Source organism: Acartia tonsa, chromosome 1 (assembly GCF_053477335.1).
Source record: "Acartia tonsa isolate MP-2025a chromosome 1, ASM5347733v1, whole genome shotgun sequence".
Classification (NCBI taxonomy): domain Eukaryota; kingdom Metazoa; phylum Arthropoda; class Copepoda; order Calanoida; family Acartiidae; genus Acartia; species Acartia tonsa.
In genome coordinates, this window is record NC_137260.1 from 7,844,412 (window position 1) to 7,864,774 (window position 20,363).

At 31.6% G+C, this 20,363-nt stretch overlaps 1 protein-coding gene across 4 annotated transcripts in view; it reads right to left on the minus strand.

The window, feature by feature from the left end:
• Positions 1-5,202: 5,202 nt before the first annotated feature.
• The window catches only part of Ptpmeg (protein tyrosine phosphatase Meg), a 72,773-nt gene continuing 57,612 nt past the window's right edge, over positions 5,203-20,363 (minus strand). The window contains exons 23-27 of one of the 4 annotated variants that reach the window (XR_013876794.1): positions 14,311-14,480; positions 13,571-13,689; positions 12,794-12,835; positions 6,720-7,436; positions 5,203-6,555 (exon numbers count right to left, since the gene is read on the minus strand). Coding sequence is in view for 1 of the 4 variants with exons in the window: in XM_080150778.1 (XP_080006904.1) it covers positions 7,355-7,436; positions 12,794-12,835; positions 13,571-13,689; positions 14,311-14,480 (413 nt within the window). In the remaining 3 variants the exon portion in view is untranslated. Of the gene's footprint in view, positions 7,437-12,793; positions 12,836-13,570; positions 13,690-14,310; positions 14,481-20,363 lie in introns of all 4 variants that reach the window. The other 3 variants (XR_013876792.1, XR_013876791.1, XM_080150778.1) reach the window with 3 other exon arrangements.

The following is a 20,363-nucleotide window of genomic DNA, read 5'->3' on the forward strand; positions in this document are numbered from 1 at the left end:
AGTCATACAATACAATTGACCAATGATAGGCCAGTATTCATTTTACCATTGGTCAATATTTAAAATGAATTCTGGTCTATCATTGGTCATTTGTAATGTAATTGTAATTTTTTTTAAGCACTATAAGCTGCTTGTCTGTAAAAACATAATTTAAACTAAAGTGTTGTATTGAAGGAGGTCAAAAGTTGTAATTCTTGTCACGAATGAGTAACACTGTAACATATTATGTGCAAATCTTTACCAAAACGAGCACGCTACCGTCCAAAACACACAAAGCTAAAATAAAGAGAAATAAGTATAGAGTGTCTACAAAATTTTCGGAAAGCTGATCCTAAACCAGGTTTTAGGCCACAAAAGTGTATGTGTGTGTGAGTTGTTTGCAAATCCCAAAAAAAACCTACATGTAAAGAATTTGATTTTTGAATCAAAAGTTCAATTACTAAATAGGGTCATCCCTTCTCCCCCTCCCAATCTGACACATACCTTAGAGGGGTGAAGCCATGAGTATAAACAAAAGAATAACGTCGAAAAATAAGCTGAACACCTTCTTTTTTCTCTTGTATAACATATTATAAGACAAATCCTAACAAAAGTTTTAATGTCCAAATTATATTTTCTTGCTCATAACACACACACACACTCACACATATACACATACGCACACTTACACAAACACTAAGCAAGGATTATTTTGTTCCATTGCATAGGGGCGAACCCTTTCTTAACCCTTAACAGTCGGGCCCCTTGCCGCACCTTAATCAGTCGGGGGGGAGGGGGCGTTCAACGCCCCCCTCATTATATCAGTTCCTATTAGAGCTAGAGGGCTAAAATCTTTTGTACAAGTCCCCTGTGTTATGGTGAATTTCCGACCTTAAGTAAGTCAAGGTCAATTTCCGCTTCCTTCAGCCTTTTATTTAACAACCTTTGTTTTTAGGTCCTTTTTTACTTAAAAATTTCAAACGGCTGTAATTTTTTTATTTTTAAAGCTAGAAGAAAATTTTTTTTTGCAGAAAATGTTTATTTTATTTAAATTTTATATTTGAAATATCAAAACATAAGTTTCAGCGGCCGCAGCTGTACTTTGCAGCTGCCAGCCGCCGCAGTCGGCGGTCGGCGGGAAAACGGCGGCGGATCTTTATGAAATTTTAATACATTATGTAGACATGTAAGAAAAGCTTAAGTTTAAAATTTGAAGTCTCTAAGTCAAAAATTGCGGCCACAGGAGCATTTTAAAGATTTCTGGAGACCTGGAGGATCAGGACCTGCAGGATCATACCTGGAACCTGAAATTGACTTGAACACCTGTATTTAATATGAGGATGTACTACTAGAGGATATTTTAGTATTTTGGTAAGATAAAATGCTTTGTTTAAATCAAAAACAAATTTTTGTTCTTTACCTGGATGACCCTGCCAGGTTTGCTGGCATCCTGTGCCCGCCAGGATGGAGATATTCAAAAAATTCTAACTCTCAGTTATGTGTCATACCCATACATAAAAAGTCAAGCAGTTTGGGCTCTTTATCTTTCACATACAGAAAATGAGATAGAAAAAACCGGATGGGGGGCGTTCAACGCCCCCCCCCCCCCCCCCCCGACCGTTAAGGGTTAAGATTGGTAAAACAAAGAAACATTGCTTTACAAAAAGCGACGCTGTAATAGAATGCATAAAATTTTTAAAGTAATGCATAATTTTAAAAATAATGATATTTACTTTAGAATTAAAATAATATCATGTTGATAGTATGTCAGCTATTACCACCTGTCTGTGCCATCTAGAAATTTCTAGGAATAAACACAAACCAACACAAAACATGTTTAGAAAAACTTCGCTACAGATAAACACATAAAACTAAAAAAGCAAACCTTGGACCAAAACATACATAAAAATACTAAATATTCAAACAACCATTCCAAAAAACAACAAAACTAAAATTGGACATATTTTTGATTAACATAAGGAAAAAAACTAAAAACACTTTTTATTTTAAAAACCTTAAAAGATTAATGCCTAAATATTTTTTTGGGGTGGGGGGGGGGGGTGTGGGTGTCCTACCCCAAAGAACATAGCCTAAAACCACCAGAGGACCAGTAGGTTTATGCCCTGAAGAGTAGAGCCCAATTGTTTCAGAGGTTTCTGAGATCTTCAGCTTCAGACAGACAGATATTGTTCCACTTTATATTATAGATATAAATGAGATACCACTAATGGATAAAAAGAAAATGAACAAGGATGAAAAATTCTGTAAGTAAAGAAGCTTTAAAATTTGAAACAATAACAACGCTAGTAACAGAAAAAAAACAGTTAAAATGATTCATTGAGGAAACGTTCATTGGTTTGCAGAATCTTTTAAGAATTAGAGCATTACAGATAGATCAACGGAAAAAAAGGAAAATTATAGAGTTGATTTCCAATGGTGAGCGAAATCTTTAACAAATTTAGCAGTCAGATAACTGTCTAGTAAATTACATTTTCCCTTCATAATATTAATGTCTTTTAGAACATAACAGAAAGAAATACAAATGACCAATGATAGGTTAGTATATAATTAACCATTGGTCAATTACAATGTATACTGGCCCTTCATTGGTAATTTGTATTGTATAACGTCATTTTTTATTGGACACTATACGCTGTTATAGCTAGTAATAAAGAAGGAAAGTGAAGCTACACAAATTTTTCAACCTGTTTTACAAATACCTTGTGTGGTTTATATTTATTCATATTTATATTCCGGTAAAGTATAAAACTTTATAAAAAGTTTGTGATGATGTTTATTCTTTGACACCCCTCAACAATATTTATACCTAATAAAAACAAGGATGACAACATCTATAAAAGAGAAGCTCAACAATATTTATACCTAATAAAACAAGGATGACAGCATCTATAAAAGGAAAGCTCAACAATATTTATACCTAATAAAAACAAGGATGACAACATCCATAAAAGGGAAGCTCAACAGTATTTATACCTTATAAAACAAGGATGACAACATCTATAAAAGGAAAGCTCAACAATATTTATACCTAATAAAAACAAGGATGACAACATCCATAAAAGGGAAGCTCAACAATATTTATACCTAATAAAAACAAGGATGACAACATCTATAAAAGGGAAGCTCAACAATATTTATACCTAATAAAAACAAGGATGACAACATCCATAAAAGGGAAGCTCAACAATATTTATACCTAATAAAAACAAGGATGACAACATCCATAAAAGGGAAACTCCACAGTATTTATACCTTATAAAACAAGGATGACAACATCTATAAAAGGGAAGCTCAAAAATATTTATACCTAATAAAAACAAGGATGACAACGTACATAAAAGGAAGCTCAATAAATACGACAGTGTAATTATGGTGTAATTATATAATTATATTCGCCTACAAAAGTATACCTTATCGTTCTATAAATCACCATTAAAAAATCAAGATGATAGGATAACTATAAAATTAGAAATATTGTTGAAATAATTGAAAAATCAATAATCTATTATAGACGTAAGAACCTTATATAAATACTAGCGGCTAAGACCCTAGAAGCCTCTAGGGGCACTTGAAGAGGGGAGAGTCGAATTTGATAACCCAATTTTTTATTTTTTGTGGTGGTGGGAGTTTTTTTCTAGGGGCGATTTCTCTTGGGAAGGTGGTAGTACCCTCCCCCAAAATAGTTATAAACCTTCCTGGGACCTATGAGAAGCTACCCTGTTAAGGAGAACCCGATCAGTTCAGCGGTTAGCGAGATCCTTCGGTACAAACACACAGACAGACACACAAATACACAAACAGACATCCTGTTACTTCAGTATAAGGATTACAGTAAGATAATCAATATGGCATATTATCTAAAAATTATAGTAAAACAATAGAGGCGGAAGGGGTTAAATAACAATATGTCCCCGCCTCGAGGACCCTGTGCCAATTTACAATTGGGTTTTTTGAAAATCATCCCATAGCGTCGGGTATAATAACACAGTCGAGTCGCTACAAAAGAGCAGAAAGTAATTTGCTAGAAGACGAAAAAGGTCCTCTCCAGGGGGTCCCGCTGTTATCTGGTTATACATCTATTTTTATAGATTTAATATCTGTTACCCGCTCAGATGCAGCTGTGACTGCATTAAAATTATGCGGCTGAGGATTTCTGTAAACCACATAATCTAAAATGAGGTATCACTGACGGGCAGCTAACGAGCTAAAGGTACCCTTTAAAAGCCTTTAATGATCTGCATATTAAAAATATTTAGCCTAAGATGCACAGGAAATAAGCAAGGATGTTTTTTTTATTATCTAGAATGCTATGCTAAAGTCTAACTAACATAAAATTATAATAGTACATATTTATCAAAATATTATTATACTATCGGATACACCCCCAAAGATCTCAAGGTGGTACTTTAAGGGGGGGTGGGGGTGTGAATGAATGTGGGAGGAGCATTTTTTCTCTTGCGAATTTAGAGGTACTCCTCTGCCAAATAGTTACAAACCTTCCCTGGACCTATAAGAAGCTTCACTGTAAAGGAAAAACTAATCGGTTTAGCAATTAGCGAGATCCTTCGCTTCCCATAAAAGTTACTTGTATATAATGATATTGGTGACTCGGAAGTTTTTTGCTTACACTATTATTCCCTTACAATATTTGAAAATCTATAATAAATTATTTGAGAATGTTTTGAATAAGATGGCTTACCCTATGTCATTTAAAATGACTGCGTCCATTTATATTCTATTCTTATAATAAGGGTATAATATAAATATTTATTATACAGATTTACACCGAAATACCAATAATAATTAAAAACCTATGTGACTTCTTTTCCCTGGCACCTCACTGAAATTTTTTTTAAACATTTCACCTAATAAAAATATGCTTAATTCCCCCCCCCCCCCAAAAAAAAAAAAAAAATATTGGGGAATCATCAGCCCACTCTCATGTAAATCTCCGCTCAAATTTTGCGCGATTTTATCTCCCTCCCCACCCATTATCAGATTTTTTAACCCCAAAATAAAAAGCCTGGGCGTCCTTGCATTACATATAAAACCGAACTCCAAATGATCATTTCTCTTATTTAGTTAATTACATTCCACAAAATTTGTGATGCTATTTGACCCAATCCAATAACCTCCTCGACAACATACCTATCTGACTTATTGAGTAGCTTCGCTTCTTTTAAATATTAATAAGAAATAATATTTCTTAGTTTGACGTGGTTTATTAAAAAAATAACTGCTATTCCGCATTTTACATACACATAGCACACAAACATAACATAATCTAATAATAATTATAATTACAAGGACAAATTTTAACAAAGTATTGCGGGTCAAGCGCAGTTCGCGGTAAAATTTTCTGTTAACGAACATCTACTAATTTAAAAGGCTGCTAGCTGCTAAACGGCTGAACGTACATATTATGGCCGCACACAGTTTTAAGCGGCATAAGAAGGCTTTCAAATAATCTGGAATAGCCAAGATCCATTGATACACAGAGAAAGTAGAAAAAACGCATAAAAGAAATCTTTTCTTAGCGCATTTATGTGCAGCGCAAGATAACTGTGCATTAGATACGTTTCACCGTTTTGCCGCTAGAAGCCTTTAAAGTTCATAGATAATCGTTACCGGGAATATTCTACTGTGAACTGCACTAGATCCAGTATTTTATATAATACCATAATGTTGAAACAACTAAAATTTTGGTTCAATTTTGTACGCAGAGTACTTTATTATTTTTGGTATTGCACTAGTCTTATAAATAATTAATATTGAAAGAAAAAAAATATTAAAATGTAAAAGTATGAAACACCTAGGAGATAGAAAAAATAAGCAAAATTTATAGGTAGATACAATAAAAACAATTTAAATAGTGTTAATATAACAAACAAATATAAAATGGCAAGAAGGCAAAAAACAAAAATCTAAGGTTTTAGGGTAAAATAATGAAAATTTTACAAATATTATGTAACGACGACATTATATTATTTTGTACACTCAAGTTTACTGAGACAAGACACATTAATGGCGCGAAAATTTCACTAGACAAACAGGAACTTTAGTTTTGTCAGAGGGACAGAATAAGAGATTTTAAGTAACAAATTCACTAAGAGGTTTTTTTGCGTATTTCCGTAAACTTGTGTGTTGGGTTGTAGTCAAATGCTCTTATTAAATCATACTGTTCATAATTCTCACCATTCATAAATATACATTTGGTCAAAATTAAAAACAGTTTGACTGTATAAGCGCATTTGACTGAATGATAACACTCAACTTTACAGAAAATATGCAAAACTATGACCCTATTTATATATATTTTTTTTAATAAATTTCTTTACTTATCTTTTGAAGTTAAATTTAATTTTTTCGATGAATTATTTATTAAACTCCTTATCTGTCCTTGAGTAGTTATTGAAGTATCTGATTAGCAACTTTGTTATATAAAAATATTCTACAATTATATTAATAACAAGACAAAGATAGAAAATTTTTTAGTCAAGTAAGGCTTCGAAACCGATTAATAACCGGTGAATAAGAACCGGTTTATCAGCCACACTGATCGTATCGTATTTTATCCAGTTTCTACGAATATGAAAATGTACAATCATAATATTTAAACCAGTTTTGTTAATTCGTGCCTTCGGCATCTCGGGGCTAATAAAACTGGTTTTATTCTTATAATTGTACTTTTCATATCCGCGGAAAGCTGTTTATAATACGATGCGATAAATAATTATAATAAATTGATGATATGAAAATTTTGACAAATTTAATTTTACTACAATCCATAGCACAAACACAATTCAATATTTAACAAAAATTTTGGACAATTAATTAAGTGAAATTGGTACATTTTTTGGTATTTTTCTAATATTAAATACAATTTTGAGCAGCTTTTTAGTGATAATTAGTTTTAATTAGTTTTTAATTAATTAGTTTTAGAATAGAATTTAATTTATTTGGAAGACAAAGTCTTTTATGCTCCATGCAAAGAAAATATTTATGCATATTTAAACTAATCAAATCTAAACAAGTAGGCTTGATTGTTTATTTTCTTGAATGTATGAAAACATCAATTGTAATGCTTTTTATATGTTGCTGCTGTAATAATGGATATAGAATACCTGGAAATAATGACAGGGGAATTTTTGTCGTCAATTTAGGATGCTAATATAGTATTCAAATATTGGTCAATAAGTTCCTCCATCGTCAGAGAAGGGAATGGGATAAAGTCATTAAGAGGGGTATCAATATTTTAGCCAGATGTGAGAATCATTTAATCAGAGCATAGGAGAATCTCACAATATCCACGTATTCTATATCCATTGGTGTGATGAACAAGGATAAGCTGGGTTCAAAGGTTGGACTGCAGGATGGGTTTGACTCGACCAGTCTTGTAAACGTTTGTTATTGCCTCGCATACAAATCGGTACTGACTGAAATAAGAAAAATAACAATGAATTAAAGAATATTTAGTATAAAAATTGTTTCAATGACAGCCCTATGTAAATGTATGACAGATAAATCTTTTCCAAAGACATATTATCCTTTTCTTCCCAAGTAACTATCAGCTACCAATATACCTATTAAAATTATGGAGGGGGGAACATTTTTTTTGTCTAATGCAAACCCCCACCATAACAATTGGTTGGATTGCCTATACCTGCGTTGCCGTAACCCTGCGGGGCTACCCAGTAACCAATATAATCTATTCTAACATGTAGAAAAACTCCCCCCCAAAATTATTTTGAATTAATTTAAAATGAAAGGGAGGGGAGGAAGTCGTTGCCCGACATGTCACTTTAAGTAAAATCGCCAAATATTTTGTAAAATTTGCATTTCTCTATATCCCTATTATTAAGACACAATAATAAACCCTACAACCCTGATTTTTGTGTGAAAAGACATTTAGTTCTTTTTTTCTTTATCTTGCGCCAGAATAGATCATAACTTGTATTTAAAGTAGAAAATCCGCAAGGAAAAATATTCCTTACTTGAATTGTAAAAGATTTTTAAAACTTTTTGTTAAATAATAGTTATTTCTTTCATCGTATTATGGACAGCTTTCCGAGGATATTAAAATAAAAAATATAAGATTATTGTTTTGTTAGCCTGGGAAAAAAAACTGGTATTAATCCTATGATTTTTATTTTATTATTCGTCATAAGGAAAAAGGATGAGAGCATGAATACTCACCCCTTTTTCATTGTAACAATTGTTGGGGGAAGTATTAAAATAATTCGTCTGCTACTAAGTGAAACATCTAGCGGCTTTTTGCATTTTAATCATAACCTATACTATATATGTAAAAAAAAATATAATATATTTTATTATTATTCTATAATTTATTTGTTTTTAAAAATAAACTTATAAGGAAAATAATTAAAATGAAGATTGATTTAGAATATTAAAAAAACAAATAGCCGTTTGAGGTGCTGGTTTGGCAGGAAAGTATGCTACGCCTAGTTTAAAAATGGGAGGATAACTTTTTTAAGATTGAAATTTTTTTTTTTTTAAATTGGCCTAAATGTAATATTTTAATCTAATTAACATAATAAAACTTTTAAATGTTTACTAATAAAAAATTAATAGTTCAGCTCTAAGCCACCAGTTTCGCTAGTTGTCTACTTCAAAGACATACATAAAAACTAAGGCTAAATATTAAATAAAAAATTTGAAAACTGAATAATCTTAATTAGTGAATAATCTGTAATGCTATCTACGTTTTTTCTAAGACAATACTCGTTTTTACAATATTTTTAATATTTTCAAGTGATCTTATTAAGCCCTCAGGGTTTGGCCCTTTAGTGACAAAAATCCAAAACAAGAAAAATACAGACAAAATAAAAATAGATGAACACTTTGATATTCTAGTTCTATATCCAAAGATAGATGGCACTGAAAAACTGACTAATATGATTTACAATCAAATGTTTATATTAATTTGGATAAATGTTTATTTATTAATAAATAAAAGTTAGATAGACAGCAAAATAAATCTTATAAACTAATAATGTGTGTAATGATTAAAGTCAGTAGCAAAGTTATTAGAAATTAATAATGATAATTTTATATTTTTTCAATAGGTTTTATCAAAATGGATAATAATTCAAAATATTTCTATATCATCCTATAAAAATCAGATGTATGCTTCAAACAGCAACTATAATTGTCTTGAAATTACATCTAATTTTAAAATATTCCCATTTTGAAAAGTGGTGGAATAACAATAAAAATTCAGCGCAGCAATTGCTCAATATAGGCCTATAGGCCCACTGCCTATTTTATTCCCCCAAATACCTCGATTCCTCTCTTTTATTATTTTCTCTATGTTATTAGTGGAAAATTGTCCGTAATACGATGCTTTACATGATTTTTCAGTATGGCTAAGAACCAGTTCTATTCCAGCGAATATCAATCAGTTTGAAATTGGCACAAAAGTCATGAAAGTAGAAAAGGTATTGTCATTTAAATTTTATTTGTTCAAGAAAAAAATATGATGAGAATATTTACCCCTTTGAAATTTCTTTTGACTCTTTAAGGAAGGAAGATTGCACCTCTTATCTTTCAATCCAAAATGGTCAAAATAAAACAAGGACAACAAAATCCGGTAAATTATCACAGATCTAAAGAGATAAGACAATAGTCGATAAAATGATGTATATCCCAAATAATGGTACACAAAATTACCCCTTCTGTATATTTTAATTAGTGATTGAAATGTTTGATTATACAGTGTGTTTTTTTATGAGAACTTTTTTTAAAGCAATTTTACCCCACTTATAGTTATCAGAATTTAATGATTAATGGCTTATTTTCTTCGTTTTTTAAGGCAATTAATAGAACAACAAAAAAATATTTCAGTTTTTATTTAAAAAGTACAGTAAAATCTAAAATTCAAAACTTAGGTGTCAACATCTAAAAATGGTTTTAGCGCATTTTTCTTATGCTCAAATAATCAACCTTTTGCAAGAATGGCTGCTAAACACTTCAAAGTTGAGATATAGAGCTAAAAATGTATACAGATACTATTAGGGACATGTACTAGAACATATCAAAGTTTGAAGGTCATATCTCAACCAGGGAGGGAGTACTGGCCCCCCAAAGTCGACTACAGAAAATCCATTTTTTAAGAAAAATGCACTAAAACCATTTTTATATGTTGACACCTAAGTTTTGAAATTTAGATTTTACTGTACTTTTTAAATAAAAACTGAAATATTTTTTTGTTGTTCTATTAATTGCCTTAAAAAACAAAGAAAATAAGTCATTAATCATTAAATTCTGATAACTATAAGTGGGGTAAAATTGCTTTCAAAAAAGTTCTCATAAAAAAAAACCCACTGTACAACTAAATAAAACAACCAATCATAATTCACTGAAGTCCCCCAAAGTCGTTAAGCCAACAAATACAAAAACTTCACTTTAAAACTTTGGGGACTAGTGTAATAAACAACCCATTGTAACATCTCTTTCGGTAAATTATCAAGATATTTTGTTTCTTAAATAAAATTGTGTGAGTTAAGATCTTTAAAACAGCTGGACTGAGAGGTCCTTAATTTTAAGGTTTTGTATTTGTCTATGGCTGTTTTAAACCATGTTTTGAAATTAACCTCTAAAGAAACAATTAAAATAGCACAGATCTCTAGAACCTACCACCGGCCCCCCTCTTAAATTTTTTCCCCCTGTACATTAAATCATGAGAAAGCGAAGCCCCCGTAGGTTATGGCGATAGTAAAAGTAAATCATATAGTATCTTTGCTGCTTAAAATAGTAAAAAGTGCTATTTCGGATTTAAGAATATTTTTGGCATAGAAAAAAGGATTCGTGTTTTACAATTTGCTCATTGTTGGAAAAAAAGACACTTTACATGTGTCTAAAGTTTGCATCCTTTACATGACCTATTTTTGAAAGCCTACTATTCTAATATACATTGGAATCATTAGGTTTCTAAGTAGAGTTGAGGCGTGCAGAATAGGGGTGTATCCCCCCCCCCCCCCCCTCCCCTCTAATACAGCTAATGGGCGGTCCAAGTAAAATTAACAACCCTCTTGAAATTAAGGATGCTGAAAAAAAATTACTAATAAGCACAGTTATTCAACTTAGATTTCGCCCTCAATGTAAAACTTAAATATCTTTTATTAAACAAAAATTTCCGGGAATAGTCCTTTTCGTTACATCGCCCCATATGGGAGAAATAGGAGAAAAGTTACTGTGAAAAATACGAAGAATCGCCCCATAAGGTGCGATGTTACGAACGGGACTATACCCAAATTTCCTTCTAAAGGGAATATACATAAAAATGTATATATGTATTATATTGGAATCAAATGATATGATTATGTAATAAAAGTGGGTATATAAAATAAAATAAACTATTTGATGAGCTAATAATATTGCTATCGTAAGCATATATTAGAGTTATATAGAATAATATTAGACCAGTCATATATAGAAGCCATTCTATAAATTAATAGAAATACCAAACGATATTTTAGAACGGGAAGAGACACCAGAGGTGGATTCTTAAAAAAAATTTGCCCCACTAATCGCTTAGTGGGAAAATTGTTTTCGTGAAAAAGCCACCAAAATCACATTAAAAATCTACAAAAATTAAACAAAATCATAGAAGGGTTATCAACATAAGATTTTATTTAATTTTGTAGATTTTTTATGTGATTTTGGATGATTTTTCACGAAAACAATTTTTCCCCACTAAGCGATTAGTGGGGCCAATTTTTTTTAAGAATCCACCTCAGTGCAGTGATCTTAAGGCTGATAAATTGATGTACATACCCAATGATGATACACAAAATTACCCCCTTCAGTAGATTTAAATTAGTGGTTAAAAGTTTTAAACAAACAACTTAATGAATTAACCAACGAAAATTCACTTTAGTAGATGTTAAGCCAACGAATAAGAAACCGTTATTATAAAACTTTGGGGACTAGATATTAATCAGCCCATTGCCCACCACCTTCTTTCTATTCTAAGTAAACTCAATTATGATACACTTAAAGGGGTAATTTGATGACCAAACAAAACTGATACAATTATGACACAAGCAAACTTATAGTATCAGGAAATACTCTAACTTTTTTTTTTTTTAAAGAATATTAGTTGTGTTTTCCCTCAAAGGGCCTATCTTGCACGACCCCCCCCCCCCCCTGTTTAAAAAAATAAACTAGGTTGGAGGGTAGTTAGACAAGTTTTTTTTCTCTTCGCAAAACCCCTGCTGGAGACCCTAACCCTGATATACCCTGAACATAACCTAACGTGAACCAAAGAAATTAACAAACAAACAAACTATTTCCACTTATTTTCATTTTATATCAAAATAATATCCTCAAATAGGCACTTTTATATTTAATTATGAGGGAGATTTGGAGACAACATCATAATTTCTCCGGAAAAAAATATTTAAAAAAAACATTTAATAACAAGTTTTAAGGGGGGGTTTTTAATGATAGCAATAACCATTTTTTATATTTTTAGTACCAACAGCTACCGGCTAGAACCGTTTGATTAGGTTTTTGAGCCATAAAATGTATTATGTGGATATAGATTTCGTGACTAATTTGCTTTTAAGATATCCAAAAAAATGGCAAACGGCTGAGCCGCCAGCCGTTACTTTTCCGACTTTTGGTTTGATTTAGGGAAAATAGACCTACCAAGGATTATTCATGCATAATTTCAGATCGAAATTCGAATTCTAAGTGCCATTTAATCATTGATTACGAGATGGTTGCATAACCCCCCCCCCCCCTTACTAATACAAGAGAAAAAGTTTACCTTGGTGTTTGAATCATAGCAGGTCTTTGGTCTCTCATTGTCCTAAACAATAATTAATTAACAATCTTATTAAATATTTTACTATAGAAGGTATTATCTATACCTTCCTTTAATCCATTAAGATCTTACTAACCGCCGCTAGAGCTTTTCATGGAATTTCAGGGGTGTATATTCTTCACAGGATTATTTTTTTCCCCTGCTGCTATATATCCACCCCCACCCCCCCCCCCCCCCCCAATTTTTTTTTCAGAAAGGTATTATCTATACAATGTCTGTCCTTTAATCCATTAAGATTTTACTAACCGCTAGAGCTTTTTATCGAATATCAGGGGTGTATATTCTGCACAGGATTTATTTTTTTCCCCTGCTGCAAATCTTTTCATTCCAGTTTTTTCCTCAGAAATAGGGAAAAAAATAGAAAAATGTTTCCAGTAGGTAGTCCTTATCTATTCATTTTTTGACAATCCCACATATTTTTCTAGTTTCTAGGATGGGGTAAAAATGTGTAAAGACCTCTTTATTTTTTCCCCCTTTTCACTTAATTTTTTTTTTATCCCCTCTTTAGCAGGGTCAAATTTGCAGAAAATACACCCTTGTGGAATATACCTACTGTCTTTTGATGGTTTATAGCAAAAGATATTCAGGTAAATTATGTTTTTCGATTTAACTTTATGGTTTTCTTTCTGGCATTTTAAAAAATACAAGTAAATTTCCTTTCTAAGTAGGTAAACATTATAAAATATAAATTAATCTATGTAAAAATCAAGAAATCCTTACTTTGTCATATGTAGTGGATAAACAGGTTGATCACACTCAATAAGATTCAGAGCAGTCTCCATCAATATGAGAACTCCTGTCCTTCCTATACCAGCGCTACAGTGAACCAGGACAGGTACCTAGATAGATAGATACATAGATAGGAAGATAGATAAAGAAATAGATAGATAGGTAAGTCTCCATTAATATGAGAACTCCTGTCATTCCTATACCAGCGCTACAGTGAACCAGGACAGGTACCTAGATAGATAGATACATAGATAGATAGGTAAGTCTCCATCAATATGAGAACTCCTGTCCTTCCTATACCAGCGCTACAGTGAACCAGGACAGGTACCTGGATAGATAGATACATAGATAGGTAGATAGATAAAGAAATAGATAGATAGGTAAGTCTCCATTAATACGAGAACTTCTGTCCTTCCTATACCAGCGCTACAGTGAACCAGGACAGGTACCTGGATAGATAGATACATAGATAGGTAGATAGATAAAGAAATAGATAGATAGGTAAGTCTCCATTAATATGAGAACTCCTGTCCTTCCTATACTAGCAATACAGTGAACCAGATAGTAGATACATAGATAAAAACTAAATAAATAGAGAAAATGGATTAGTAATAAACAGTATGACATATACTGTGTGTTTTTAATGATTAATTTCTGTCAAGGGTAAGTGGGTAAAAAGAGTAGCTAGGTAGCAAAAGTATATAAATGTGCATATTGACAAAAATGTGTACCTCAATATTATCAACAGTGGAGGTCAGTGCCTTGTCTTGTCTCGCCTGTACGGACTTGGCCCTCATGTCCCTCACCTCCTCGACAAACTCTACAAACTGGGTGGAGTCATCGGGAGTGCCGTGGTCGGGCCAGCTCAGGTACTGCATCTGGGTCACCACGCGTCCGTCCTCTGGAAAACAAAACAAAGCTTGTGAAATTGTGGTAATAAAATGTACCAGAGACAAGGGTATAGAGCCTTTAGTTTTTCTGCCCATTGAAATGTCAGAAAATTGTAATAATTTTTTGTCAGGAGAGAACAGTACAATTTTCTAGTAAACATTTATAACTGGCGCGCCGGAATATTTAAAAGGAAAAATAGTTTTCCTTTAAGTACATAATCTCTAACAATAATATTTACAATGTTGTTTTTAAACCCAGATATGGAATGAAAAACCTATGATCTATGATATTCATTTGGCTGGTATAATGAGCAATATTCAGCTTATACCAATAACGAAATTAATTCGGGAAAAAATCATGAAACCTATACGTGGTTTTCAGCTATCGTTGGGGGGCAACACATTGTAAAATTGACGACCTCTCCATTTGCCCCCCAAATATTATTCAAGATTTAATTTACTTGTTGGTTATAACTTATACCTAAGCAATATTAAATTTTTTTTGTTGAAATCATTATTGTAAAAGTTTAAAGGTAAATTTGTTGTAAAGTGAATGGATAATCTTGTCATAGTACAATTTTAACATGCCTAAATCAACAATATGGACGGATCTATTCTAGATGTAGAAATGCTTAGTTTTTGAAAATTACTTTTTAAAACTTAATATTAAGAAAAAATGAAACTTTATTTCTAGAAGTGCAAACCCTATAAAAATGGCTAGGAAATTAAATTCTATAAAATTTTGTCAGAGCTGAAAATATTTCATAAGTCATTTCATGGAGGGGAAATACCCCAAAGGTAGGAAGTGGGAGGAGTTAATGGGACAAAATGGCGGAAAAGAATCTGTTCTTAAATGAATTCAAGTGGTGAAAAATCAAATGGCACTCACAATGGTCCAAAACAATTTTAAAATGGACAGAATAGTTTTAAAAATATCATGAAATCCTTTTTTTATATAGTGGTAAGTTTTTTTTATTGGTTGGTTAAGATCTTGCCAATAACTGTTCTGATTAAGTTTTCCCTTTCAGGGAAGCTTCATATAGCTCCTGTAATATTTATTTGATATCTAAATCAAAGTCTTGAAGTTGGTTTTAGGCTATTTTTCCTTTTTACCCCTTCAAATACAATTTTATTTTGTTAATAACAAAGTAGTACACTAAAGTTATAAGCCTTAGATTTAATTTCTCTTTTTAAAACAAAATACAAGCTTTTAAAGTATACAGAGCTTGATCTTTGAATCATTTTAGTGGCGATTCAGATCGGGGCGCGCCAAATCACCACTAAAATGATTTAAAGATCAAGCTCAGATTTCCTGACTACAAATTTTGATTGTATTTTCGAGGATAAAGATCTGGCTTTACTTGTAAGTACATTCTTTGTCAAATAAACATTTTCAACATGTGATCTTTTAATCTCAAAAAATATCTATTTAAGAAATTGAACAAATACTAGGTTAAGGTTAGGTTTATAGACATATCTTATTTTATTTCTATTTTAGACCATTTTGAAAAGACCTTTACTGGGGAGAGTAAGGCCCCTAGTGTGAAAATTACTCTAAATCTAGAAAACTTCCATTCTCTTCCCCTTCCTCTACCCCTCCCCTCCCCATTTATAGAGTACAAATTTTACATTTTCTTTTTATAGAATTTAGAAATAAAATTTTTTATTAAAATAAACTTTCATTGTTAATAGTGATATTTATCTGATTTTTGAAATACTGATTCCATTTCAACAAGGTACAATGTTATAAGCTAAATATCTCTATGATCTAACCCTAAAAATGTAAGTATGTTCTTAAACAGTATCCTGTATTTCAGCAGTTTTGCAACAAATTTACTTACAATTTTGTTTAGACTTATAAATTTTTATTCTGCTTTTTTCAGTACTGACACTCTACAAGTGTTAATGTTCCTTGTCCTTCCAGGTCAGAGCTTCGCTTTTATAAATATTGTCATCCTTGTTTTTATAAATAAAATATAAATTGAGTATAACAAAACCTTAGGTAGATTAAGTAGGTTAAAGTTAGTGGTAGAAATTTTAGAACATTCAGTTTATTGAACGGACCAATCAAAATTCTCCAAAGATGTTAGGCCAACAAATAAGAAAACGTTGTTATAAAACATTGGGCACCAGACTTAAAGTCCAACCAGAACTCAATTATGAAGACGCCTCGCAACTTGAAAAAGAAACTAAAAGGTTGTTGTGGCACGGAAATTAAATTATTCTATAGCAAGATTATATTCTCAACCAAAAATAAACTTTGCTTCTTCTCAGGAATGAGGAAGAAGGCTGATTTTCTAACAAGATTTTTTCTTAGTCTTGATATACAAGTTCAAAAGGGGGGAGGTAGGTTGTGTTAAAAATCCGTTAAAGTGTAAGTAAGCTTCCAATCAAAAGCGATTATTAAGTCTAACTCTTATTAAATATGCATTAATTATACTTAAGTTTTATCAATATTAAGAACAGTTAGACTTTATAATCGCTTTTGACTGGAAGCTTACGGATTTTTAAAACAACCTACCTTCCCCTTTTCAGGATAGTTAAACTTCTCATACTTTGAGCAGTATCCTGTTCTATGAAGTAGTAAGTTTTTTATGTCTGAAGCTTAAGATTTCAAAAACTACCGGAGCTATTGAGTTATCTTACTAAGGGAAGCTTCACACATATCCAGGGGTGGCTTAAAGCTAATACATTTTTAGCAGGGGCTACTATTCAGCCAATTAATTCCATTTGAAATTGCCGAAAATTAAATATTTTATAGGAGTTAAGTTGGAGTAAACCTTGTTTTTTTTTTGTGTAACTGGGTAACAAAGGGAAAAAAAGGGAAGGGGGTTGAGGGGAAATTTTCACTTAGAATTGTTTGTCAGAATCACATTCCCTTTTCTCTGCATTTTTAGATTTCAACACTGGGACAGTTTTAGGCTGCCCCCTTCTTATCCTTTTTTATCTAGCCCCTAGATGCTATGGGCGTAGCCGCTAGTATGATAAAAAAAGGACAAAAATCTTTGAGTTAATTTACTGCTCCCTTGATTTCTGTTTGTTCTTCTTTCAACAAGTTAGAAACCTCTGGTTAAAAGGAGGTCAAAAGAAGTGATAGCTCAAGTGGGAGGTTACTACTTTTTTGCTAATAAACAAGGATAACAATATCCATAGTTGTTAACATAAACATTGATAGTGAACTTCACTAAAAAGTTGTTCATTAACTTATATTAAATTATAGTTTCACCTTTAAAATCAAATTATTTAGATCATCTTCATTATTGTTAAAATATTGTTAAAATGCTAATAAAAAAAATCCATAAATCAAATTAATAAACAAATACAAATATTGGAAAAAGATAAAATATTAGCAGGATAAAGCAACTTTTAGAAGCGCTGCACTAGAGAAAAAAAAAGCGGGAAAAGTTAGTGGACAATGCCGCGTGTTGTGTTGTGATACTCACACACACACACGTACAGTGATATAATCTTTCATCATCTGAGTGAGAGCAAAGTTGAAATCTTTTGAAAGCCTAGATAGACGTGTGTCAGGTAATTTGTAAGAAAAGTTTATGAATTAATCTGTGATGGGATGTATCTTGGTAATTTCTTCTTCATACAGCAATATGGGGATTTTAATATTTAAATATGGAATAAATAATTTGAAGTGGGGAATATTCTCTTAATTTTATTTGATTTAAATTTTACCACCTTTTTTACTTTTCTCAGATTCTTAAGAATCGGATCTTTATTATTGATACTAATGAGCTATAATATTCAATACTTAGATACTTCAAAGATTTTAAGTAAAACATTCTTTTTCCAGCCAGGATAATACTAATTCAATATAAAAATGCTAAAGAACTTAAAGAAATAGTTCAACTTAATTAATGAGAAGCTACATTGTAAAGGAGAACCATATCGGTTCAGTAGTTAGCAAGAATAACAAAGGCATAAACAGATCCTGTCATTTTTATTATTTTTAAGGATTATTTAATATATATACAAATTACAATAAGGCCAATTGATGAAAATATTAAAGTTAGTCACATCACAAAAGTATGCTTTACAAGTCTTAATATTTTGAAAACTACATGATAAAGATTTACCAGCTATTAATTTATGCAAATAATTTAAATATTTTCTAATTGTTCCAGATCATTTATTTAATTTGTATTTACAGTACTTAATACATATTTATTATCAAGCAAAGCATAATTTAGCAAAAGGTAATTTAGAAAAAACCAGTATGAGGCTTTAAATAGTTACATTGGTAATATTGAGATGAATTCATGATCTATAGGAATAAGACAATGGCTGGTAAATTTCCAATGATGATAGACAAAATTTCTGTAGATTACAATTAGTATTTGAATTGAATTTGAATACTCAACTTAATAATCAACTATTTAGAATTTATTGGAGTCCCCTAAGTTTATAAGCAAGCGAATATGAAATTGTTGATATAAAACTTTGAGTTGATAAGTAAAACGGGGGGAAATACTATAAAATAGATCTAAATACTTTCTAAGCTTAGCAGATAATCCATGGAAATTAAAGGTCTTGATTCACAAGAGGAAAATAGACTTCCAATCCATTTTGAAAAAACTAATCTCTGGTCAAACTATCAAATGTAAGTGTTGGCATAGGGCAGCTAAATCATTTTGGAAATCATTTAGTACCTATTAATTATACAATATGAATAGCTTTTGATCTGGTTGTAGGCAGAAATCTTAAGAGATAAGACAATGGCCAGTAGATTGATGTACATCCCTAATGATGTAAAAGGTTTTAATTTTGCGCAAAATTAAAACCTTTTACTGGCTCCCTCCTCCTTATTTTCTGTTCAGGGATACATCAATTACTAAAATAAGTCAATAAATAAGAAAATTATGCCCCAAAACATGAATATCCCTGTAATAAGGTTTCCCCTCTGGTATACTGGATTTTCTTGATTTACCTCACTCAACTTTCTGGCGTGTTGTACAGTGAAAAAACTACCCCCCCCTTATTTTTGATTTTCTTCAAAATTAAGGGGGGGGGATAAGTCTTTGCCTTGCTGAGCACTTTTCCTCCTTGCCGTTTTCCAGACATTAAAAAACTACCCCCCCCTTATTTTTTATTTTTGTCAAAACTAAGCGGGGGGGGGGGGGGGTTTCGGTGCTCCAGTCTACCACATGTAAGCAAGTACCTAATTTACTACAATAATGCTACCTTAAAACTTGATCTAATCAATTACCTAAGCTTTTGAAGTGTTTTAAAATTTTAGTTATTTCAAAAGATGATATAAATCATATTGAAAATTTATTTTGTGCTTTATCCTGGCCTGCTTTCTATCCCCACACTCTGGCAACCAACCTTTATGCCATGATGATAGTAAATCCTGAGTGATCCGACACAATTATTCCTCACCACCTTTTTGCCACAGATATTGCTGGCTAGTCCACAGATTTGTCTTGATTACTTATATACAAACCCCACTGGGCTCACTTATCAAATAAAACTATTCATATGAGTTATACAGAATCTATGTTTCTTTAAATGAGTACTCTTTAATTAATCAAAATTAAATTTAAAAAGTATTTTTTCAATTCTTGTTGACTAAGATCAATGAGCTTAAGTTTATATTTTTAATTTTGATTTTTATTCTTAATTTATTATTTTTCTATAATACAGTAACATATTAAGTTTTAGAAACGTTTTACCATAGGTAAAGATCTCGAAAATAGCTCATTATATTGAATTTTTCTTATAAGGAAATCTTTGAATGTGTCTCTAGGTGCTTGAGAGCTGTTTGACTATTGTTACCCTCCCCTTAGATCCTATAAGCTAGGGGAGAGACCAGCTTACACTATAACCACTATCTTTGTATTAGTTGTTATTTATAGTTATTTTGAACCAAGATGTATCTCTTT